The sequence below is a fragment of the Erpetoichthys calabaricus genome, chromosome 11, assembly GCF_900747795.2.
Source record: "Erpetoichthys calabaricus chromosome 11, fErpCal1.3, whole genome shotgun sequence".
Classification (NCBI taxonomy): domain Eukaryota; kingdom Metazoa; phylum Chordata; class Cladistia; order Polypteriformes; family Polypteridae; genus Erpetoichthys; species Erpetoichthys calabaricus.
Window position 1 is genome coordinate 88670364 of NC_041404.2, and position 26429 is coordinate 88696792.

The 26429-nt window shown below is 40.6% G+C and overlaps 1 protein-coding gene across 1 annotated transcript in view; it reads right to left on the reverse strand.

Annotated features, from left to right (window-relative positions):
• Positions 1-26429, reverse strand: part of tnnc1b (troponin C type 1b (slow)) — a 54628-nt gene that overhangs the window by 19880 nt on the left and 8319 nt on the right. Inside the window, exons 3-5 of the mRNA XM_028813568.2 lie at positions 24990-25136; positions 5381-5495; positions 5026-5162 (exon numbers count right to left, since the gene is read on the reverse strand). Coding sequence (XP_028669401.1) covers positions 5026-5162; positions 5381-5495; positions 24990-25136 — 399 coding nt within the window. The remainder of the gene's footprint in view (positions 1-5025; positions 5163-5380; positions 5496-24989; positions 25137-26429) is intronic.

Here is a 26429-nt window from a genome sequence, read left to right on the forward strand (position 1 = left end):
CGGATGCAGGACGATGGATGCCAGACGCATCGAAGCGCACATGCAGTGCGACTCAGCGCCCCAGAGTCAAACCCAGCGGCTTCCCAGACTCAGTAGGTAGCACCCAAACAACACAACACAACCTGTAAACTAAACTTCAGGTCACAACACAACCGCCGCCCGAACGCGCACACCACCGCATATAAAACCTTCGTTTAGTAATGTTTACGAGGGTTGTATATATGCATGGATGCCAGACGCAACCCGTGCCAAAAGCGCACGTGCACTCGCACAGCGCCCAAGAGTCAAACCCAGCGGCTTCCCAAAGTCAGTAAGTGGCACCCAAACAACACAACACAACCTGTAAACTAAACTTGACGTAAAGCGTGCACGCCAACAAGTTGCCATGGTGACATATTTAAACATAGACGTAGAATAACTAGACGCCTCATGACTAGCAGAATCGTACGTCAACGTCGCCGCCATATTGTGAGTGGCACTGCTGTGGAGTGAAGTAATGAATAATATGCTTCTTGGGATTGTACAAACCGCTGTACGTTCCAAACCAGATCCCAGGGGATTACATTTCATAGGTAAGGCTGAACAATTGTTTTGGTTATATTTGGCCGTTAGAAAATCCTGTTTTATAATCTTTACTTTAGCTAAGCCAGGCTAAGCTAGCAAAGCTATGCATTTATGTGCTCAAGTGAGCCTCCAAACAACGTTTTGGCTAAACGTATTTAGTCACTATGTAGATTGTTGTTAGCTGTTAACATTTCTCAAACTTGATGATGTTTTTTCTCAAGGAGCACATTGAGGAAACACAGTTTGAAATTGACAACCATCATTTTATGCTCATGTCTTTAGTTGTGTCTGTCTTCCACAAACTAAGGCTGTACCATATTGCCAGACTGAATACTGTCAAATTACAAGATCTGAGTGAGCGAGAGGAGTGTAAGTCTGGAGGAGATCAGTGAGGTTGTGGAGAGCTTTAAATGTTAAGATCGGTATTTAGAATTGTATTCTGTAGTTAACAGGGAGCCAGTGAAGTTGAGAGAGAATAGGTGTAATATGTTCAGTGGATTTACAACAGCAGGATATTATCCTGGCAGCAGAATTTTGAAGAAGTTCTAAGCGATGGATAAGTTTTTGTGGAATGCCAGATAGAATACCATTACAGTAATCTATATGTGACGTGACTCGGGCATTAAACAATACTTCAGTACTGTGTTGCATAAGAACAGGACAAAGTCTGGAAATGTTTCGAAGATAGAATAAGGCAGTCCCCGAAATGTTACTTATATGGGAGGAATGGTTAATAATAATAATAATAATAATTATTATTATTTAATAATTGCCATTATTAGTGTATAAATGGATATAAATAATTGCATTTAAACAATTCGCCAAAATCTGTTGTATGTAAACGATACTGTTTTAAACGTTACAGGGCTCGCAAAATCGCTAGCCCGACGTCCCGGGGCTATTGTGTCTTCCAGTCGGGCTACCAAAGTCTATCTCAGCCCTGCCCGTCGGGCTATCATAGGAAGGAAAAATATATGTCAATGCTTTTGCATTCTTTCGCAAATGTAGCTGGGTAATTATGTCATTTTCGGGCATCGATGAGCCATTGTCAATATGTGAAATATTGAAATTGCGTTTGAATTCGCACTTGTTTTTTACTTTCACTTTCCGATCGTGCGAACTGTGTATAGAGAGCGGCAGTATTGATTGGTCAGTGACGGATTAATTGCGCACCAATTCCTCTGACATCGTCTTATCACTCATTAGCTTACTATTCAAACGTGACAAGTGAAATCTCCCGCAGCAAGCTTAAACATGTGATAGAGGTTCATTGCGCAGAGAATTTAAAAAATCGCTGACCGTTATGTGTGTGCGTGTGTAAAAATAGATGGATTTACGCAGGTATTTTAGTTCTGCTGAGCCAAATAAGACAGGTCAGGGTGAAGAAGGGACAGCCAAAGAAAAGCCTACCACAAAGCGGAAAGGTTATGACAAATCAGACTATGAGGCAAAAAGAAAGCTCAGCTTTTTGGTTTCATGGACAAAAGAATTTCTGTGGCTGGAATATGACAAGCTAAATAACATAATGTTCTGCCGGGTGTGTCGTGAGTTTCCCTCGATTTCTGACTCGACAAGCGCCTTTGTTACTGGGACCAGTAATTTTAGGAAAAACCCCATCAAAACCCATGAGAAATCTCTGCATCACAAGAAATGCATTGGTGCTCAGTCTGCAGCATCTTTCCCAGAACAAACACCAATTGCAAAAAACATACTAAAAATAAACCAAGCACAACAAGAAGTCCTGAAAAAGCTGTTTAGAATAGCATACTATGTTGCAAAGAGTGAACTACCATTTGCAAAATTTAGCAGTCTTTGCAAACTTCAAAAAGCAAATGGCCTAGATCTTGGTTCCACTTACCTCAATGACCATGCTTGCAGAGAGTTTATTAGAGCAATAGCACAAACTTCAAGAAACCAGATCGAAAAGGAAATTCAAGAAAGCAGGTTCTTATCCATTCTTGCAGATGGCAGTACAGACACTGGTATAATAGAACAGGAGTTGGTTCATGTCAGGTATGTGAGAGATAATGGTGACATATCCACATACATAATCAAATGTCAGCCAGTCAAGAGTGTAAAGGCTGCAGGTATTTTAGAGGCTATTGATGAAGCAGTGAACACCATGGGTATCAGAGAAGACACATGGAAAAAGAAAGTAGTGTGTGCAAATTTTGATGGTGCTGCAGTGATGATGGGTGAGAAAACAGGAGTAGCTGGGAGACTGAAACAGAGGATACCCCACATCATAGCAATCCACTGTGTGGCACACAAATTAGAGCTAGCCGTGCTGGATAGCGTGAAAGGCTGTGAGTACCTGGTGAAATTTGAAGATACATTGAAAACCATCTTTAAGATGTACTACTATTCCCCAAAGAAGCGAGGAGAACTGACAGAAATAAGTGAACTGCTAAATGAGAAACCGGCACATTTCAGTGGCCTGAAGAGCACACGGTGGCTTCCAAGCTCGCTGAGATGTCTGAAGGCTGTGGAAAAAAATTACACTCCCACTGTTGTTCATATGGAGAACATGGCAGGAGGAAGTGATGTCAAGTCTGAGGATGCAGCCAAGTCTAAGGGGGTGGTGCAGGAGATGAAGACTGAGAAATTTGTTCGCTTCCTGCATTTCATGTTGGATTACAGTACCATCTTATCTAAGTGCTGTACTGATTTTCAGCATGATAACCTAAACATCACACGGACAAATCAGTTAGTTGAGAGCACCACATCATGCTTACTCAGCCTAAAAACAAAACCAGGAGAATACCAGAAAACCTTGGACACAAAGTTCACAGCGAATGAGGATGGTAGCATTTGCTACTGTGGAACTCAGCTCACAAAAAGTCAGCGACCTGCTAGAAGAGGTGAGGGCACAGACAAAGACACCCTTGGTGCAGAGATTCAGAAGATTATTGACAACACAGTCAAGTACATGGACAACAGATTTAAAAATCTGCGTGAAAAGCATCTCTCTTGTTTCAAGGTTTTTGACCCTTCCACTCTTCCCTACCCCAGAGAAGAGCTGGCAAATTATGGGGATGAAGAGGTGGATTATCTTGTCATACATTTTGCCAGTTTGCTAGATGAGGAAGAGAAAGAGAAAATTCCACAAGAATGGATGGATCTAAAAATGTGGCTTGCAGAACACCGGGGTAGCAAGGTAGATGATTGCTTGTACAGAGATCTCCTCTCTGAGAATTCAGAACACCTTTCTCATATCTTGTTGCTGGTGAAATTAATGCTGACACTTAGTCCATCAACAGCCATCTGTGAGAGAGGATTTTCTTGCATGAACCGAGTGAAGACAACACATCGTACCTGTCTACACCCTGAAACACTGAATGACTGCATGCAACTCTCCATTAATGGGGAAACAGTTGAATCTTTTTGCCCTGACAAGTCAATTTGTTTCTGGATGTTTTCTGGAAAAGGTTCAAGACACCTGGATCATAAAACCCCGACAAGAACAAAGAGCAGTGAAATGGAGGCCGATATACAGGAAGAGAAAGCTGATGGAGGAGATGCTATGCCCTCAACGTCGAGTGGCATTTTCTCATCTGTGACTTCAGCGGAAATTTCAGATTCAGAATCTGACACAGACTGATTCATGTTCTACACAGTTCTTACAAGTTCATAGAAATTTCTGTTCAATTAGAACCAAATATTTGAGTTGATGATTGTAATTTTTATACAGTTGTTGTAATTTGTGTTTTACGAATTTTTTGATTGATGTTTTGTTTCCTTTACAATATTATACATTAAAAATAATCTCTTTTTTATTCGGGCTACTTAAATTTATTTTGGGCAACCAAAAACTGAAGAGTGCTTGCCCGAAGGGCTACCAGGGATTTTGAAATTTTGTGAGCCCTGCGTTATTGTTTTTTCATCAGAAAACCCGGTTTCCACGTCTACCTGTATTAGTTTAAATGGCACTTTTGCCACTCGCAATAAGGCTGACGTATCGTGTCTACTGGGAAACACAGTGAATGCGGTGTCTATCTGTATATGTGTATGTATTTAAACTTGAGGTAGTGGTGACTACTGACAGTGCCAGCAGTCAGCTACTCCACAGTGTCTGCGGTCAGGGGTTCAATTATGATTCCTAACAGCAAACGACTTCTATCTAACAACACACCCATAGAAAAACAAAAATGAGACTGCATGGATAAAAACAATGAACGAAGGCACCTACAATGCACTTCTGAAACACCAGAACCAAACGAGTCACGGCTCCAAAAAGAAACAGCTTTACTAAAAAATATATTTATTTCATTAAATGAAAACTTTCCCAGGACGCTCCCACCCTCCATGATCTTACATCCCTACAAAGATTGGAGGGAACAGAAAGTAATTGCCATTCTTGGATTTGCGATTCTTTAGAGAATCGGGGGTTTACTGGTATAGTATATCTTGTAGTGCTGTCTTGTTAAGCTGACAATGCCTGAAGCACTCTTATGTACTTACCATCGTAGTCAATCTTTCCATCATTGTTTTTGTCTCCATCTCTCATGAGCTCCTCAATATCATCCTCAGTGATTGTTTCCCCAGTGGATTCAAGCATTAGCTTCAGCTCCTCCAAGTCAATGTAGCCATCACCGTTTCTGTGAACAAAGTTTGACAAAACAATTTGTTTTACAAAACAAATCATACACCATAGCTTGAAATTTATAGAACAGCATTCCAGTTTCATTTAACATTTCCTTATTTGAGGTACAAAGAAATGTTTTGTGTGGCCCATGCATATATACCATGTAGTAGCACACCTTTATTATTGCCATGTCAGTAATGCTGAAGAAAGTAAAGAGCTATGCCAACTTACTTGTCAAACATGCGAAAGAGTTCTGCTAATTCTTCTTCAGGTTTTCCTTTGCTTTCCTCTTTCATGCACCTTACCATCATAACCAGGAATTCATCAAAATCCACTGTTCCGCTTCCTACCAGAATGAAAACAAATGACCTGTCAGCTACAGAAGAGCTTTAGACTTTATTATTGGCAGGTTGATAATTGTAATTGTTTTGGCTATTGTTGTTCTGTTTTTCTCTTGCTGATTTTTTTTTCTATCAGGTGAGTAAATCGACTGCAGTAAGTAACCTTCCTTACGTCATTTGTAATTGTTGATAAGGAATCTCACATTGGTTTGATTGGGACTGGACCTTTAACCTGGCTGGTGTTGGTCCCTTTGAACAAAGGTGATAGCATGCTCTACTTCTGTTGTGCTTCACTTTTCTAAAACAATGACAGCAGCCTACCCTGTCTTGGAAAAGATTAACGAGAAAGTAATAGCACAGTAAAACACTGTTTTTGTAACCGGATATTAGGGAATCCATTCCTGGATGGGTTTATCCATTCCCGGGAATTCGAGAATCCCTCATTTCATTCCTGGGCTCCCGGGAATGACACAGTGTATGGGCATCTCACATGTGAACGGTTTTAGAACGACCAACAATTGTTTTTAATAAAACTACTGCAATATGTTGACACAAATAAAAGACTAACCTTTTCTACAAGCAGTTCATGCTGTCATATAAGTACACTAGCCAACACTTCCTGAACGACACAGTTGTCCAAATGGGGTGGGTTTGTGGATACCACTGTGAGTGAATGAAAAGATGGACCTCTGGAGAGAGCAACATACAATTGTCCATGACTGAAAGCGAGATCGTCTGTGACGATAGAGGCCACGCTGGTGAAAGTTACTTCATCGGTAGGGATAAGTTTCAGCACTTGTTCATTACGGTGTAGCGAGTCTTCATTGTTGATGCTTAATATAGCTTGCGTACTGAGTTGTTCCGGAGTCATAGTTGAGAAACACTTTTTTAATGTCTTTTAAGCACAGGGAAAAAAATGAACATGTGAAACATCCGTAATGGTCCAACTACCTCTTCTACTGAAGTCTGTGAGGATTTCCTCCACTTTTTCCGTAACAAAATTAAAGATCTAAATAATTCAACTAACATAAATATATCATCTGTTTATATCTCTCCCTGTTTTCCCACTCCATCCAGCTCCTTCTCTAAGTTCTCACCAGTCACTTCTGCGTTTGTTAATAACCTGCTTTGTAAGATGAGGCCGACTACTTGTGTACTGGACCCCATCCCCACCACACTACTTAAATCCTGCCTTCATGCCATAATCCCGACTGTTACAACAATAATAAACTCATCCCTTGACACTGGCTCCGTGCCGCTCACTTTTAAAATTGCTTCTGTAACCCCAATGTTAAAAAAGTCTGGCCTTGATGCTGACAATCTTAACAATTTCCGGCCTATTTCCCACTTACCTTTCCTGTCAAAAGTTCTTGAGTGTGTTGTAGCTTCCCAACTCACCAATTACCTAACCTCTAATAATTTGATGGAACCCTTTCAGTCTGGTTTCAGGGCGCGGCACAGCTGTGAAACTGCTCTGCTACGGGTAACCAATGATTTGCTTATGGCAGCAGACTCTGGACAAACTAGCATATTAATTCTGTTAGACCTCAGTGCAGCATTTGACACTGTTAGACATGACATCCTACTGTCCAGAATGGAGAACATGCTGGGTATCTCTGGCACTGCCCTCCAGTGGTTCAAGTCCTATCTGACTGATAGGCAAGAGTTTGTTAGTCTTGGCAACAGCAGATCCAACTCCGTGCCAGTCACACAAGGAGTCCCTCAGGGCTCTGTCCTTGGTCCTCTGCTTTTCTGTATTTATATGCTTCCCCTTGGCCATATTATCCGTAGTTATGGATTGGGTTATCATTTTTATGCAGGTGATACTCAGCTCTACTTCAATGTTAAAAGTGGAACTTCATCAGAGCTTTCTCAGCTCACAACCTGCCTTAGTGAAATTAAAACCTGGATGGAGCAGAACTCTTTAAAATTAAATTGCAATAAAACTGAACTCCTGCAAATTGGGACTAAAATGCAACTTAATAAAATGAGCTCCTTCCCAGTCCATCTTGGCAGTGATCTCATCAGACCTGCCTCTACTGTAAAAAATCTTGGTGTCATTTTTGATTCCTCCCTCACTTATTCCGCCCACATAAATCACATTAAGAAACTTTCTTACTTTCACCTCCGTAACATATCCCGTGTTCGCTCCTTCCTCTCCTTCTCTAATGCTGAGAAACTTGTCCATGCTTTTATCACATCCCGCATCGATTATTGTAATTCCCTACTGGCAGGTGCCCCTTCTAATCTTATATCACAGCTCCAACTTATTCAAAACTCAGCTGCAAGAGTACTTACTCGAACCAGCAGCAGCGAGCACATCACACCCATCCTGCTCCGTCTTCACTGGCTCCCTGTGTCCTACAGAATCGAATATAAAATCCTACTAATAACCTACAAAGCTTTAAATAACCTCGCACCAAACTACATCAGTGACCTCCTCCATCACTATGTGCCTGCCCGCCCACTAAGGTCCTCTGATTCTGGTAATCTTGTTGTGCCCCTCACTAATCTACACTCTATGGGTGACAGGGCCTTCAGCTGTATAGCGCCCAGACTCTGGAATGACCTACCAAAATTAATTAGGTCAGTTGACTCCATGAATTCTTTTAAAAAACAACTCAAAATTCATCTGTTCAGGAAGGCTTTTAGCTCTACTTGACTTTATTACCTTTCTCTCAGTTTACTTCTCTGTCAAGATGCCAATGTAACCTGTATATGTGTGCTAGACCATCAATTATGTTGTCTGTTTTTTTCAGAATTTACTGTCTTAATCTTCTTTATTTATTTATCTGGTTTGTACAATGCTATATACTGTATATTCTGCCGTTCTTTATTATATTCTGTAAGTGCCTTGAGCATGGGAAAGGCGCTATATAAATAAAATGTATTATTATTATTATTATTATTAATGTAATAAGGCTCCAAGAAAAGTAATATTGCAATAATGCACGCTACGACCCGATTGCTGTAAACAGAAGTGAAAACAAAATCGAGCCTGGTGCATTCTTTAACTGCCTTGTAGCACAGTGGTAGTGTTGCTGCTTTGCAGTAAGGAGACTGTGGAAGATTTTGGGTTCGCTTCCCGGTTCCTCCCTGTGTGGATAGCGCTTTTAACACTGAAAACACCGGTATATCAATGTAATGAAGTATTATTATTCTTATGCGTCCAGCGCTCTCTCTCTCTCTCTCTCTCGCGCGCCTGTATGTGTGTGTGTGTGTCGCTCGCTCGCACGTGTTCCTGCAGGCATATGCCGCATAATCATTTATTGATGGCTGAACAGTTCCGGAAAGACACAGTTGTCTAAAAGGGGTGGTTTTGAGGATACAACAGTAAGTGAATGAAAAGATGGAACTCTGGAGAGAGCAACATACAACTGTCCGTGACTGAAAACTGGTTTTGGCAGATACATGCATATCCCTCATGGACCCCGTGATCATCAGAAGTGACTGTGTGCAGATGGTGCAGACCTATAAATACCTGGGAGTGCAGCTGGATGATAAATTAGACTGGACTGCCAATACTGATGCTCTGTGTAAGAAAGGACAGAGCCGGTTATACTTTCTTAGAAGGCTGGCGTCCTTCAACATCTGCAATAAGGTGCTGCAGATGTTCTATCAGACGGTTGTGGCAAGCGCCCTCTTCGACTCTTCAATTCCACCCGGGGGGGTAAACGTTAACATTATACAAAGTTATTGTCTGTTTTTACCAGCATTATTATCAATCTTTAATTTAATATTGTGTCGCAGTTGTGGCCTTTGTCCACCTCTTGAACCCTCAGGTACCACTCCTGACACATTGTAAAAGCACAATAACTATTTATTTTGTTATAACGTGCACAAAGCACCCTCCACTCCACACTATTCATATACAATAAATCACCAATACTACAAAACTCTTTTCTCCTCGCCCAGACACTTCGCCACCCTACCTCCCAGCTCAGCTCAGTGTCTAGGCTTTCCCACAGTCCTTTTTTATGCCCTGACCCGGAAGTGGTTCCTGGCCAAACCCACAAGTCCTTATTCCCTCCGGGTCAGGGTAAACATGGTCCTTTCTTCAGCCCGGGAGCACGTCATTCCTTCCTGTCACGTGATGATGACGCACTCCCGGGTTATAGGGCACATAAGAGCCCACTAGCCCCCCTACAGCGACTCCCGGCGGCCCCCAAGGTATCCAGCAGGGCTGTGTATACAAAGTACAAAGTCCATGAGGCCCTGCTGGAACTCGGGGCACCATCATGCTGTCCGGAGGGCTCCTCCTAGCGGCCTGGGGGTGGCGACCAGAGTCTGTAGCCGGTCGTCCATCACAATTGTTTTTTGTATCAGTATGCTACTGCTGGAGAATGTGAATTTCCCCTTGGGATTAATAATCAATCTATCTATCTATCTATCTATCTATCTATCTATCTATCTATCTATCTATCTATCTATCTATCTATCTATCTATCTGTCTGTCTGTCTGTCTGTCTGTCTGTCTGTCTGTCTGTCTGTCTGTCTGTCTGTCTGTCTGTCTTTTTGAAAGTTTGTCCCTGTGCCGTATTAATTGTCATCACAAAGGCCAATCTAACAGGAAATTGTCTTCGTGTAAAAATAAAAGGCAAATTATCCGCGACAAACAAACTTACACGCTGCATACCAACCCGCGGCGTAGTATACGCCGCATAATCACGCCGCTTTTTTAATGTTTTTTAAGCAGAGAGAAAAAAATGAACATTTGCAAAATCCGTCACACTGCTTTCAGTAAGTACAATGCACACGCGTTTAATTTGTCGGCCACTTTTTGCCAGCCGTCTTTTCTGGTTTGGGCTGCTTTTGGAGTGTTACCGCTTGTGCATATTAAATCTTGAAATCCTTCGAGTAACTAATTAACTAACTAACTAACACCCACCCACCCACACAGCTTGTGTGAAAAAAATGCGTCCGTTCTTTCATAATTTTGTTGCAGCCTATCAAAGACTTGCTGATCATGTTTCCTAGACTCAATATACATTGGCTTTTCACTCAGCGCGGGGGCGCGCATTCATCTCCGATTATTACATCCAGCTAGTCTGCTAGACTAATCTGCTACACGGCTGCATTTGAAAAACTGACTTATGCCGGATGAGTTTCACCGGCATTAATGATTAGGAATCTGGTTGGAACAAAACCCTGCAGCCACAGGGGTTCACCAGGACCGAGTTTGGGAAACACTGCTGAACACAGACGAAACCGACTCAGGTGAGGAGTTGGGGCAGGCAAAGTAGTTGCAGCTATTGATTATTCAGTGTTGTTTGCCTGGGTGTCTGATCTGCTTGACAGTATCAGAAATAAAAGGAAAACAATGTGAAGGCAATGTCACAGGTGATCCTGTGGTATAGTGGGTCCACAGCTCCCCTTCAAAAGGCCATTTTTAAATAAATAATCATTGCACTCACAGTGTAGCGAGGGGCGTGGAAGTGTGGCTGAAACGGTTTCTGGGTGGAGTCGTGCTGCGGGCATTTCTCCCCTGTGCAGTGTGCGAGCGAGTGAGGAGAGAGAGAAAGCGGGTACGTTAGAGTGAGCGAGAGCAGGCTCGAAGGCAATGTCATAGGTGTTCCTGTGGTATAGCGGGTCCATAGCTCCCCTTCAAAAGGCCATTTTTAAATATGTCTGATCTGCTCAACGGGATCAGAAATAAAAGGAAAACAATGTGAAGGCAATGTCACAGGTGTTCCTGTAGTATAGCGGGTCTACAGCTCCCCTTCAAAAGGCCATTTTTAAATAAATAATCGCCGCGCTCACAGCGTAGTGAGGGCCGTAGAAGTGTGGCTGAAGCGGTTTCCGGGTGGAGTCGTGCTGCGGGTGTTTCTCCCCTGTGCAGTGTGCGAGCGAGTGAGGAGAGAGAGAAAGCCAGTACGTTAGAGTGAGCGAGAGCAGGCTCGAAGGCAATGTGTTCCTGTGATATAGCGGGTCCATAGCTCCCCTTCAACAGGCCATTTTTAATCAGGCGACTGACAGTAGTGGAGTCAGGCACAGAGAAGGTCAGGTGGTGAGAGAGCGTCTCGACTGTCGCAGGGCCTGCATCGGTGAAGCAGATGAGACGCTAATGAAAAAGAGGCACAGGGCTTATTGGTTTTTAAAGACTGCTTCCTTCATTGTGTTTTAACCTCAGTTTTAAAGGATTGTTTTAAGGATCCCATGGGATACCCCTCGCAAACTGTTTTAGACGCTGCATACAGCGATTCACATCCACGAGAAACATGCCTCTATGAACAGTCAACGTGGCTCAGAGGTGCATGTGGACTCTAGCACAGACAAACATAAATGACGCCATGTTTTCTGAGTCGTCGCGTCCGAGTTGATGGCCGTGGCTCTGCGAGTTGTCGTCGTATCCAATGGTCTTAGAGTTGGTGGGCGTGGCTTCGTCCTGCGTGCGCCATGGGTGTCTTACTTGTCGGCGGCTTAGTGAATTATATATATAGATGTATCTTTAGTTGCGGTAATAAGAGCGTAGAAAGCACAACGTGTCCAGCGCGCGGTCGTCCAGGCAAGAGCGCACCTTCGTGCAGAAGTACGCCAGCCGCTGAGAAAGCTCGCTCTGCCTCCACTGCCTCCACTGAAGTAGGCAGCACAATCATCAGATACTGATACACTTGTTCTAAATAACACCCACACTTGCCGTTGCTCTGAAACACTGCCATTTCAGCTTTTACTGATGCATCCAGTTTCTTGTCATCATTCTGTAATGGCAAGTTTCTTGGCACAGATAATGCGGATGCAACAGACTGACGCATTACAATTTCAAATTGCTGTTCAAAGCTGTTGTCTGATGAAGTGCAAGCTGCAGCAATGGCGCCACCTTAATTATTTTCAACTATAACTCTTATTTCTTGATCGATTTTTACACATTTACACGCTATATATGCAAGCTTGGCCATTTCCCGTTTTCCCGGGAGTTACAGCAGTTTCATTCCTGGGAATGCAGGAATGAAAAATGTTTGGGAATCCTGGACTCCCGGTAGATGGTATGTAAATACTTTAAAAGAGAACCAGTAGTTGCTCCTGGATGACCACCTTTTATTTTGTAATCATTCTAATTGCTTACAAAGGCGTTTGTTGTCTTATCCTAAGTCATATAAAGCACCACTGTTATCCATCTCCAAAGGTGGCCTTTTTCTTATTTTATTACCACTCCCTCTTTTCAGAAAGCTTCCGAAGGCACTTGTTAAATTTTGTAGCTCAGACAGCTCTTTTCCCTTGTCTGAAAACCATATAGATAAAGTACACTTTTCACACTATAGTGATGTTTTACTCATTTCAGCCCATGTCATTTTGCAGATGATAAAACTATAGATATGTTATTATTCCAACTGCAAAATTAAAAAATTCACTTTTTTGTATTGACTGGGTTTGACCTTCTCTTTGTGAAAAATGAAAAGCTGCATCTTCATTGCTTTACAGACAAAATATAACACCCCCTTCAGTTTATGTGTATATATTGTTCCATGCATGTATCTGTGAACCTAAAAGAACCAGGTGTCCTACACAGTGTAAAACGGTAAAAAGAAACAAATGGTAATTTGAAAAAGCATAAAATGGCAACGAAAAGAACTATTAGCACAATTAGTTGTTTCTTTTTTTGAATGGATGGGATGAGAGATGGGAGGAGAAATAGGGTAGGAGTTATTCTGAAGGAACAGTATGTCAAGAGTGTTTTGGAGGTGAAAAGAGTGTCGGGCAGAGTAATGATTATGAAGCTGGAAATTGGAGGTGTGATGATGAATGTTGTTAGTGCATATGCACTGCAAGTTGGGTGTGCAATGGGTGAGAAAGATGATTTTTGGAGTGAGTTGGATGAAGTGATGGAACAGTGTACCCAAGGGACAGAAAGTGGTGATTGGAGCGGATTTCAATGGGCATGTTGGTGAAGGGAACAATGGAGACGAGGAGGTGATGGGTAGGTATGGTGTCAAGGAGAGGAATGAAGAAGGTCAGAGGATAGTGGATTTTGCCAAAAGGATGGACATGGCTGTGGTGAATACGTATTTTAAGAAGAGGGAGGAACATAGGGTTACATACAAGAGTGGAGGAAGATGCACACAGGTAGATTGCATCCTATGCAGAAGAGTTGATCTGAAGGAGATTGAAGACTGCAAAGTGGTGGCAGGGGAAAGTGTAGTTAAGCAGCATAGGATGGTGGTCTGTAGGATGACGTTGGAGATCAAGAAGAGGAAGAGAGTGAAGGCAGAGCCAAGGATCAAATGGTGGAAGTTGAAAAAGGAAGACTGCAATTTGAGTTTAGGGAGGAGGTGAGACAGGCACTGGGTGGCAGTGAAGAGTTACCAGACAGCTGGGAAACTACAGCAGATATAGTAAGGGTGACAGCAAGAAGGGTGCTTGGCATGACATCTGGAAAGAGGAAGGAGGAAAAGGAAACCTGGTGGTGGAATGAGGAAATACAGGAGAGTATGCAGAGGAAGAGGATGGCAAAGAAGAAATGGGATAGTCAGAGAGATGCAGAAAGTAGACGAGTACAAGTAGGTAATGCGCAAGGTGAAGAGAGAGGTGGCGAAGACTAAAGAAAAGGTGTATGATGAGTTGTATGAGAGGTTGGACACTAAGGAGGGAGAAAAGTACCTGTACCAATTGGGTAGACAGAGGGACCAAGTTGTGAAAGATGTGCAGCAGGTTAGGGTGATAAAGGATAAAGATGGAAACATACTCTCAAGCAAGGAGAGTGTGTTGAGCAGATGGAAAGAGTACTTTGAGAGGCTGATGAATGAAGAGAATGAGAGAGAGAAGAGGTTGGATGATGTGGAGATAGTGAATCAGGAAGTGCAACGGATTAGCAAGGAGGAAGTAAGGACCGCTATGAAGTGGATGAAAAATGGAAAGGCCGTTGGTCCAGATGACATACCTATGGAAGCATGGAGGTGTTTAGGAGGGATGGCAGTGGAGGTTTTAACTAGAATGTTTAATGGAATCGTGGAAAGTGAAAGGATGCCTGAGGAGTGGAAAAGAAGTGTAGTGGTGCCGATATTTAAGAATAAGGGGGATGTGCAGGACTGCAGTAACTACAGGGGAATAAAATTGATGAGCCACAGCATGAAGTTATGGGAAAGGGTAGTGGAAGCTATGTTAAGAAGTTAGGTGATGATTAGTGAGCAGCAGTATGGTTTCATGCCAAGAAAGAGCACCACAGTTGCAATGTTTGCTCTGAGGATGTTGATGGAGAAGTTCAGAGAAGGCCAGAAGGAGTTGCATTGCGTCTTTGTGGACCTGGAGAAAACATATGACAGGGTACCTTGAGAGGAGTTGTGGTATTGTATGAGGAAGTTGGGAGTGGCAGAGAAGTACATAAGAGTTGTACAGGATATGTACAAGGGAAGTGTGACAGTGGTGAGGTCTGCGGTAGGATGCATTCAAGGTGGAGGTGGGATTACATCAGGGATCGGCTCTGAGCCCTTTCTTATTTGCAATGGTGATGGACAGGTTGACAGACGAGATTAGACAGGTGTCCCCGTGGACTATGATGTTTGCTGATGACATTGTGATCTGTAGCGATAGTAGGGAGCGGGTTGAGGAGACCCTGGAGAGGTGGAGATATGCTCTAGAGAGGAGAGGAATGAAGGTCAGTAGGAACAAGACAGAATACATGTGTGTAAATGAGAGGGAGGTCAGTGGAATGGTGAGGATGCAGGGAGTAGAGTTGGTGAAGGTGGATGAGTTTAAATACTTGGGATCAACAGTACAGAGTAATGGGGATTGTGGAAGAGAGGTGAAAAAGAGAGTGCAGGCAGGGTGGAATGGGTGGAGAAGAGTGTCAGGAGTAATTTGTGACAGACGGGTATCAGCAAGAGTGATATGTTATATGGGTTGGAAACGGTGGCACTGACCAGAAAGCAGGAGACAGAGCTGGAGGTAGCAGAGTTAAAGATGCTAAGATTTGCACTGGGTGTGACGAGGATGGATAAGATTAGAAATGAGTACATTAGAGGGTCAGCTCAAGTTGGACGGTTGGGAGACAAAGTCAGAGAGGCAAGATTGCGTTGGTTTGGACATGTGCAGAGGAGAGATGCTGGGTATATTGGGAGAAGGATGCTAAGGATAGAGCTTCCAGGGAAGAGGAAAAGAGGAAGGCCTAAGTGAAGGTTTATGGATGTGGTGAGAGAGGACATGCAGGTGATGGGTGTAACAGAGCAAGATGCAGAGGACAGAAGGAAATGGAAGAAGATGTTCCGCTGTGGCAACCCCTAACGGGAGCAGCCGAAAGAAAAAGAAGTTGTTTCTTTTTTTGAGAACACTGGTAATCCAATTGGTGAAGTGATTTAAACCGCCAGAGCACTCTAATATGCCACCCTCACACTCTGAGAACACTTGGTCAATAGTACCTTTGGCTGCCTTTGTTGCATCCTCTTACGAAACCAGAGAGATCATGGTGTTTCTAGTTTAAAAAAAGTGATGTTATCTAATCAGATTCACAGTCTAAATTGTCATGGGCACAAGATTCTCTGTGACTTGACACCCCTGCTATTTTCCCTGTTAGGATTTCTATACAGTACATATAATGTCACTTTGATGTCACTTTGTATCACTTAGCACAGTGACGTGACTGAGAATTCATTTACAAGAAATTTGGCTTGTTTTGAGGGATACTTTTCCTCATTTTTAATTGGATCTTGCAGAGGACTGTTTCCTGCCTTATGTCCAGTATTGCGGGGATGTGCTCTTGCCATTTGCAAACTTTAGTTGTATTAAGTAGGTTTGAGAATATTATGCTACATTTTGAATTCAAGTATTGACTATGAATTTGCATTTTCTTTTCCACTGTGGCTAGTGTTCGTTATACTCTACACATATGGAGTGTTGTACAGTACTAGGAATCCTAGAGTGAAGTTTGAAAAAGTTTTCCTCAGTCTCACTTTTGCTGTGTTGTTTGCTATGATTTCTGTATACTGTTGTTTGACGTCTTTTTCATCTTTAGGTAATTCATAGCATGGAACTCACCAGCTTTGATTTAAATTATGAAAAGATTATTTTCATAGCTATTATTATTATTGCTGGGAATAAAATAATTTAATCAATCAATCAATAAATAAATAAATGTATATGTTATATATGTATATAAAAGAACATTGCAGTGGTATTCAACAGATCGAACATACTTTAATAACATATCAGATACAACCATTTACTCCAGATTTGATGTGATGTTATGTCTGAAGCAATTTCCGAAGTGAGATTTGGGCAGTGTAATGCTCAAATTAATTGATTGAGCCAAGCCATGATGGAACAGAAAGAAGATTTTTTTGTATAGCTGTTGGACATGATGTTTTTCAGAATGTGATACAAAAGTGAAAAAAATAATTTGTAAGTTTGTTTTTTGTTGGTAGCCATTTAATGTTTTGATGCCAATGCTCAGTGGCAATTTTAACAGCTTTCAGCTTTAAATTAATCCACTTTAAATTGCCTTTTCCCAGTACCACTTTTGGTGATTCCTTGTCATTCAGAATTCTGCTGCAGTCTCTTCCACACCAACATCCATGCATTTTTTAACTATTGATACTTGCTGCACTCCATGCTGTACACAATTCACCATGTTGTTTCTTTTCACCTGTACTTTTCTGTGCAGTGCTTTAAATCTGTGGCCTATAAACATCTTCACTGTGGTATGTTAAAGTAAAACATGATTCAGTGTTATAATGTTATTGTCTAGTTATGCCTTTGAAGGTAAAGCAATATTAATAAAATAAAAAATAGTAATACTATACTACTGCATTCTGTTTACCTCTTCAAAATACAACTGGTGGTAAACTGAAACAAACTAACTAATATTACAAATTTTGTCTACAGAAAAGCACTTGGTTAGTTACATCATACTTCAGATAAAACTGATTAACTGAAGCCACTATAACTGAGGCACAGAATTTCCTAGGGGAAATCAAGTAACATAGCTATTATACATATCCAAGGTAATAAGGAATAAAGTGTAGTCAGACAATAACAGAAATTCTTGCCTTCAAATCATCTCAGCAGATTTGTGCAGGACAGTACACTTAGTATTCTGTAATGTTATTAAGATGATTCACAGGCTGGTCTGTGATGTTTGTACACAAAACCTTTGGCTCAAACTCCTCAATTTATGGTACCACCAGCTACAACTCTGACTCGGACTCCTCTTTTTTGTAATTAATATATTTACTATGTCTCTCTATTATAAAAAAAAATCTTGGGGAGGGAGACTAGGGGGACGAGACGTGATCTTCTCGGAAGACAATTTGAAGTCCCGCGAGAGACACTTTAACTTGCTCCCAGCCCTTAAAACAACGACAAGCAAAACACGCAGCTCACCAGCAGCAGATGATCTGACCGCTTCTCCTTGCCTTGCGTGCGTTCAGCCACCCTAACCCACCCCCCCAAAAACGCGAGCGGCAGAGACACGAAGTGGCAAAAGGACAGCTGCTATACAGGCTTTGAAATGATCGACGGGCAGTGCGACAGCAGCAGCAGAAAGACAGCAGATGATCCGACGGCATCTCCTTAGCATGCATTCAATCCCCTAAACATAAGCAGCGTTATACGATCTGCGAGAAAAAGATTTAACCATGCCCGGGGCTGGACATAAAAGACAAATATTATTTTTACAAAAATTTTAAAGTAAAAGTGAAAATAATGCATATGTAACAATTCCCATGAAAATAACCATCTCTTGTGGGAACCAGCCCGGACACAGACAGGCAGTCACTGATAGTTCAAAACCACACACACGTTAATTGTACATATTTACAAGTGAAAGTCCCAAAGCACACAACCCAGTGCCCCTGCACCAAGCACCCTTAGTCCAGGCCTCTTCCAATGCCTTCCTTCACTGCCTACACTCCTCTCCTCCGAGCTATGTCCACTTCCATCCGACTCCAGCTGACGAATGGAGGGAGGCGGCCCCTTTTATGTCCACCCGGACGTGCTCCAGGTGCCTCTTGATGAGATTCCTACGGCACTTCCTGATGTGGCGGAAGTGCTGCATGAGCACCCGGAAGCACTCCGGGTGTCCCTGGGTTTCCTTCCACCAGCACCTCCGGGTGTGGCAGAAGTGCCGACATCCAGGGCTTCTTAGGCATCTGGGCGCCCCCTTGGCGGTGACCATAGGCCCCTATAGGTTTGAGCTTCCATACTCTGTTCCCATGGTCCTCATACCAACCAGGACGGCTGCCCTCTCGTGGTCAGGAGGAGGCGTAGTACCTCTCCTGGTCCTTCCAGGTGTCCTGGCTGGGTACCGTCCCCAGCTGCTCGCCACACTTATTAAATTGTATATCCAGTAAACCAAACCTGAGGTTGGGCGAGCAGGCGGCGGAGCCCTGTAGTTTATTAAAAGCTCATAGCATACAAGATGCAAGACATTCCATCACTTCCAATGTGAATCATGAGGCTACTTTCTTATCACCCTAACCTGTTCGAGTTTGGGTTTTAAGGCTCCAGTGATGCCACTGTAGCATTTTTATATTATTTATTAAAGAAGTTGCAAGCATTTAGTAACAAACATATTATAAGACAAAATTAACAAAATTGAAAAGATGCTGTATTTATATCATAAGGCTAGTATTTGAATATATTTCAGATTTTTTTAAAAAAGGTCTTATTTGAAAGCATATTCAAAAATATTCATGCCAAAATTTATAGTTTTACTACCTCTGTAGAGAAAAAGACCCCATTTAGTTTAATCTTATCTGTTATTCATTGACCACGAACTCCTGGTTACAGAACTCATCTGGCATTCAGTGCTACAAGCTTATCAAATAAGAATCCGCACACTCAGCTTTGCACCATTTACATTTTATTTTACTATTTTTAAGTATATTCTACAGATTTTGTAATTTTCTTCAGAAATTTTCTGTGTGTTATTTGTTAACTTTATAAAATCCTGGTGAACATTCAAACTCATTTTATAGAATTTAAGTTGCTTTGAAAATGTTTACTAAATAAAAATTAAGAGGATTAAACACTTAAAGATTATTACAATGCAATATTCATTATATTAAGTTACTTCTTTTGTGAGACACAAAAAGACTCACAGTGCTTCAGTTTATACAAAAGTGATGACCGTGATCTCTCCTCCTGCAAAAAACTGCTTAGCGGGGAAAAAGAAAATAATTACTGCGTTTAATGTGTTTAAGAAATCGTGGATGATTTTATAAGGGCTTTATATGAGCACTAGGGGGTTCCCCACTGCTTGCTTCGCTTGCCAGTCACTTTGCGTCTCTGCCGCTCACATTGTGAAGATGGGGGATGAACACAACCCAAGGAAATGTGGTCACTCCTCTGAAAACCCTCTCTTAAATGTCGATACAATGGGAAACAAATAGTTTTTTTTTTTACTTCCTCTTTGCTCGATCTGCTGCCGGCTTGCTACTGCTGCCATGCTGCATGATCTGCATCTTGTGCGGCACTTCGAACATTTAAAAGCCTGTACGGCAGCTGTCCTACTCTTTGTGTTTTATTTCTGGCCCCGGGCGTGGTTAAATCTCTTGGCACAAAGTCCCATCTCGCGAGATATGAGTTTGTAACGGCCGACCCCTTACCCAGCCGGCAGCTACACCTCCAAGACCTGTGGCCTGGATAATTTACTCAGGTTAAATCTAACTATCAAGCCGTACCTCTAACAAATTAAACTTTTCCCCCACAATCGACGGTGTAAATATAAGCACAACAGAAAAGCAGATATGTAAAATTAAACTGATTGATTGTATTAAATGAAATAACAAGACAAATGCAAAATAGAAATATATACATATATAAATATAAATATCCCTCCACCTCAGCAAAAACGTGACACCACCATATATAAATACAACAAACCCTCCCTTGCCCCTGTAACATATAACAAACAACGAACAACAACTATGAATGGTATAAGAAATGAATGATTGTGAATTTGAGTCCGGTTATAAAAACTGTCCTGAATACGGATGACTGAACTAGAGATAAATGAGTTGTTTGATTTTCCCGGCAATTGGAGCAACCTCACCATGATTCCTTGGCGTGTGGTGGATGACGTTCCGACCCTGGGGTCTCTGCAGATGAGGGATGGAAGACAGTCCAGCAAAATGAAAAACAAACTGGTGCGAAGGTGCGATGTGAAAAAACAGCAGGTAAGTTGAATCCGTGGTTGAAAAAAATGGTCTCCTCTCTCCTTCTCTTCTCTTCTGATTGCTTAAATAGTCCTGTGACGGCTGTAATTGATTAATAGTGAACAGGTGTTTTCCAGGTTTGGGGTTGCGGTCTCCTTCCATCATCGGACGGCATTCACTGACACACACATAAACAGCAAACGGGACAATGGAAACAAGATGCACTCAGTACTAACATTTGACAACACTATAAACTATGTAGCCCCACTACAAGTTCTTGATATTTTTTAGTTTATAATTTAAAAATGGAATAAGAATCTGTAAATCTAACAACATCACATTAAAGTTCGATAAATTCTGAAAAGAATGATACCAAACATATATATGTAGGTTTTAAAATAAGCCCGTTTTAAAGTGTGACAAAAAAAGTGACATAAAAATGTCACCATTGCACTATTAGGCTTAGGATTTTATATATATAGAGTAGATTACAGGCAGTGCTAGATGTGTCTGGTTCTAGTTTCTTTTTGATTATTGATTTTGAGGAAAGGCTGTGTTTTCAAGCATTCTTTAATTTTGAAAGCTTCATTATTTATGCAACAGTTTCTTAAGTGCTTCATGCTTTGTAGGCAAGCAGTGAGTTATATAGTTTATATACTGTTTATATATATACATTGCCTCGGTGTATTAGTTTAATGATCATAAAAAGATAGCATAAGTTTGTTTTTTAAATGATGACCCTGTTGTTCTTGCTTACTCCCCCATCTGCCATCCACACTGCTCTCTTTCAATGACTCTGCTCTCATGAGTTGAGAATTTCTTCCGTTTGGGTCTGATTTGAGATTCCAGAATTAAAATAACTCCTAGCTGGGTTGTAACCATGAATTCTATCATGTCTAACCTGACCCCTTAGTTGAAGTTGAATGGTTTGTAGTGCTTAAATTATGAAGAAATGCCGACAAAGCAAGAGTTAAACAACAACCCTTTGATCTCCATCTGTGTTTTGCTGCACTTCCAACCTCGATCAAGTGTAACCCATCACACACCTGCAGAAGTGCCAGATTCTCTTTTTAATATTACAGTAGTAGGAAGCATCACATGACATTGCCCTGGGTAAGTTTTGTTAAGCTTAGGCTGTTTTGGCTTCAGTCTGTTCAGATATTTAAGTTGCAGTGAGTCAGCAGGAGGCACTGGTGTGCAAACTGTTGGGCACAGGAAAAAAAAAAAAAACAATCCAACATTTTGGATTCCAAACTAGTCTGTCTTGTCTGTATTGTCCTAGAAGGCAACTATGCAAAATTTGATCCAAATCAGTCAAGGAGTATAGAATTACATAGGGAACATACAGACAGACAGACATTCCATCTGCCTTAATAAAAGAATAAGTGTCTGTGTGCCTGTCTTTGTGTCCATCTGGTTGCTAGTATCTCTGTCATTCCAAAAGGTGGCACATTGCATTTGCAATGCATTTGTTATCCCAATAGATGGTGCATCAAACATTAACATTGTCTTTACGAATTCCATAGTAAATGACATATAACAGAGACATACACATTGCAGGGTCCTCTGTATAGATGGGTAGCACAGCTAGTTTTAGATATATTTATATACTTGTATGTATTTATTAACAAAGCAAATCACGGTACAAGCATGCTTGCCTTGTAAGGATTTAAGCTCAGTTTTTGTGGCCAATTTTATGAGTTGCTATTCTAACAAGTATCTGCTCGCCCAACCATCAGTTCTAGAATTTACACTGTGGTGCACATTTTTCCCTTTTATAGGATTCACCCGTGCAAGATTTTGATGGCTGTTAAAATAAATGTTGTCAAACTTCAGCTAGGATTTTTACCTTTTGGGTTTGTTCTTGATGTGGCTGATGCTGTTGTCATTGCCATAATAATATTAATGCATTAAAAAAAATGTACAAATGTACATGCAGTGTTCAGTATCATTAAATTATGTTGCATATATTTGAATATTTCATTATTTTTAATTTAAATATTCAAAACTTATTTTTTGACTATTTTGACTAGTAATTAGTATATGTGAAATTTGAAATAATCACAGATGGTTCATTCAAACTTGATATAAAGTTGCTACAATCTTGATGCCATATACACACCAAACCCTAAAATTATATCTGCATCTTCATAAAATGAATTTGAGTAAATGTCTACCCATAAGGAGTAGTAAAAGATGCAAATTCCTTCTTTTGAACACAGCATTCAAAGTCTATCTCCTTAACAAAAGTGACTCAGGATGTGTAGTCAAAAAAAAACAACAACTTAATTCTGTTCCATTGTGGTGGCCCTTTTTTCGTATATTGATTCCCTCAGTACTTTTCTTATCATACATCCGAACGGCATGCCACAAAATGCATATTGAATGTTGATTGGTATTGTGATCTTGCAATATTTGACGTGCAGGTATATAACACCATCCATCCATTTTCCAACCCGCTGAATCCGAACACAGGGTCACGGGGTCTGCTGGAGCCAATTGTTTTTAAAAATGTGTGGCATTGCTTTGATAAAAATGTAAGTCATCCACTCATTTCAGATTAATCATTTTGTGTACACAGTAGATGACATTCTTATTTGCCCACTATACCAACAAGCCTCACCATGCCACCACTTTCCAATCTAGTGCCCATATCTTGCTCCATAGGTTATGTAAAGTATTACATTGCACGATATTGTAATAACACTGACAGGTTGCATCAGCCTGTAAAATGAGACACTGATCATCATGTAGATGAGTAGCTTCAGAACCAGCTGCAAGGATGCCTAAAAAAAGTCAAGCCTGCCAAAGTCACATAACAATTCCAACATGTGTGGCAACAGTGAGTAGTCCTTTTTAACAGTGTGACATTAAGAGTGAGAAACCATGGGCAGTTGAGAAATGCTGTAATCCAGTGAGGCAATGAAATTGTTGTACAATGTAGTTGAGGAATAAACTATCTGTGGTATTCACATTCCAACTCTTTGTGCCTCACGCTGATTAGGCTACCTCCCATCAGGCAGCAGGAGTGTGGTCCCCTCATTAACAGTACTCAGAGGTTACAGATGAGACAAATGGGGTAGTTTTCTGTTTTTTTTTTTTTTTTTTGGCGAACCTAAAAAAAGTTTTATTCAAGTTGCTGGTTTATCGCTAATACTAGATTAAAAATAGTTCAGGCTGGTTCTTAATTCTGTGCTTGTGCAGATCATCCTTAAACACAAGAAGTTCATCATGCAAAAAAAAAAAGTAAATAAATAATCAAAGAAACAAAATTAGAGACAGAATAGAAGGTTAATTTCCAAAGGTTGTACCAGGCATGATGGCTGCTTTCATCAATATACAGTTATTATAAATGCATTTGTTTTTATCACGTACCAGTCAAACTGCTGGTTGTTCCATTGGAATGATTGTATTGTCACAGCATGTTTTCCAGTACTGTGCATCTACAATTGCGTTAAATAAGTGGGGAAATAAGTAAATAACATACTAAATCATGCATCTGTTTTTAGAAGATGTTCTGCCTAAATTTTGATGCCTCAGGAACTTTAGACATTTGAATACCTTTACAGTATTAAAATAAGAAAAACAATAAAAACATTAATTCACTGTAGTGTATTACAATTCAAGGTAATTTTGTGACAATAATGTACAAGAGGGCTTCAAAAGCAGATTGATTTATATAAATTTCATTATCTTTGTCATAAATAATATTTTCGTTGCAGACCATTGCATGCTTGTGTCTCTTTGCTTACGAAAAAAAATTAAGAGCAATCAAATTTTGTGACTTACATGCCCTAAATTATGATTTATGTGTAAATCTAATAGCATTTAATGTATAATAGTCATAGCCCCTTTTCAGTGCTAAGAAATACTTATTGCGTTTTTATTCCTTGAATAAGATGTGTCATCCTGGCAGGGAGGATAATTTTATGAAAATGCCTTAAATTGAATTGAAATGTATCTCTTGATTATTGCCTTATAATACACAAGTCTACTATGTGTCACAGTACAGTAAGTCATAGCCTTTTATTTTGAAACAAAATTTCATGTGTAATTTTACCTGTCAATTGAGGAACATATAGAGTATACTATAGTAGTCAGTGAATTTGTGCCTTTCTGAGCCTATTCTAGTAAAAGACATACTGTACAAGACAAAAACCAACCATGGTTAGGGTGCCAGTTCAGTGCAGGGCACCCTCATGAACATGCAGGCACACACTCATAAGAAGCTATTTAGTTTGTAGTAAGGCATTTATTTTTTAATAACTTTATGCACTCAGAAGGTGCTGAAGCAGTACCAAGTAGCCTGTCTGTTGTATCCTAGGGGTAATTTTAATGAAGTTGTATAGCCAAAAGGAAGATTGCTAGTTACACAGATTTATTTGAAGTTAGAAGGGCTGAGAATATTCAACTTACCATCCTCGTCTACTTCATCAATCATTTCTTGTAACTCTTCAGGAGTTGGATTCTGTCCCAGCATACGCAAGACCTTCCCCAACTCCTTTGTACTGATGCAGCCATCCTCTGCATCCTGCACGAAGATGTCAAATGCAGCTTTAAATTCTTCAGATAAAGAAAAATGACAAAAAAGAGTAGAAAAGAAGTATAAGAGAAAAGGCTCAAATGGAAAATGTATGCAAGTGGTAGGAACAGAAAAAAGCATTACTTTTCTATGGAAAACTTTTTTTTTGGAGTTGAGAGAAAATGAACATTATCAAGGTAACTTTACAATCAGGAAAAAGACAGCAAATAGTATACAAAGTATAATAATTCCACAAGTATTTGGACAGTGTGATTCTCTTCTTAATCATACTGGTATTCAAATAAAACTAAGGATATGATTTTTTTAGTGTAGACTGTCAGCATTAAGTTGAGTGTATTTACAAATAAAGCATTTACATGAAGTCATCCCCTTAAGAAAGTGACTGAGTAGCTGTTCCTTGGCCAGGTGTGTGATAGTGCATCATTAATTTATGCAGAATAAATCTTATTAAATGGCAATAGGTGATTATAATTGTGGTCTTTTAATTTGGACTTTGCTTGCTGTTTGCACTAAACATGATATGAGAATGCCAGCAAAGCAGGCCATCATGAGGCAGAAAAATAGGCAAGAACCAATTCAAGACGTATCAAAAACTTTAGGCTTACCAAAACCAGCTGTTTGATACACAGTTAAAACGAAAGAGAATGTACAAGTGAGCTCAGAAATACCAAACAACCTGGTAGACTGAAAGAAGATTAATGAAGTGAGTAACAGGTGAATACTTTTTCTTAAGAAGAACAATTGCTTTTCTGTTGTTGGCCAGATGAAAAGCACTATCTGGAATGTAGTTGTACCTATTTCAAAGATATGATTCAAACCACTGAACAGAACAGAAATGCCAAATTAAAATTTTTAGGAAGAACGTTAAAAACGAGCATTTCTGTAACAATATCATACTGACATGAAAAGAAGATTAAAGAGAAAGGTGTTGGGAATGAAAGGGACAGCACATGATCCTAAGTACTGCCTTCTCTGTTAAAGCTGGAAGTAGTAGTATGGATTGTGCATGTATGGCTGCCACTAGAACTGGTTATCTTGCAGTTAGTGAGGACACAAGCTAATAAAAGCATCAGAATGAAGTCTGAGGTGTATAGAGACTTCTACTCAGATTCAGCTGAATCCATCAGAGCTCACTGGATGGTGCTTTTCCCTGCAGCTTAGCAATATCCCAAGGCATACTCCTAAAACAACCAAAGAGTTCTTTAGTACCAAAATGTGGAATTATTTTGAATGACTATACAGTCATCTCACCTAAATCCAACTGATCATGCTGGAAACAAGATTAAAGGCAACAAGCCACTGATATAAGCAGA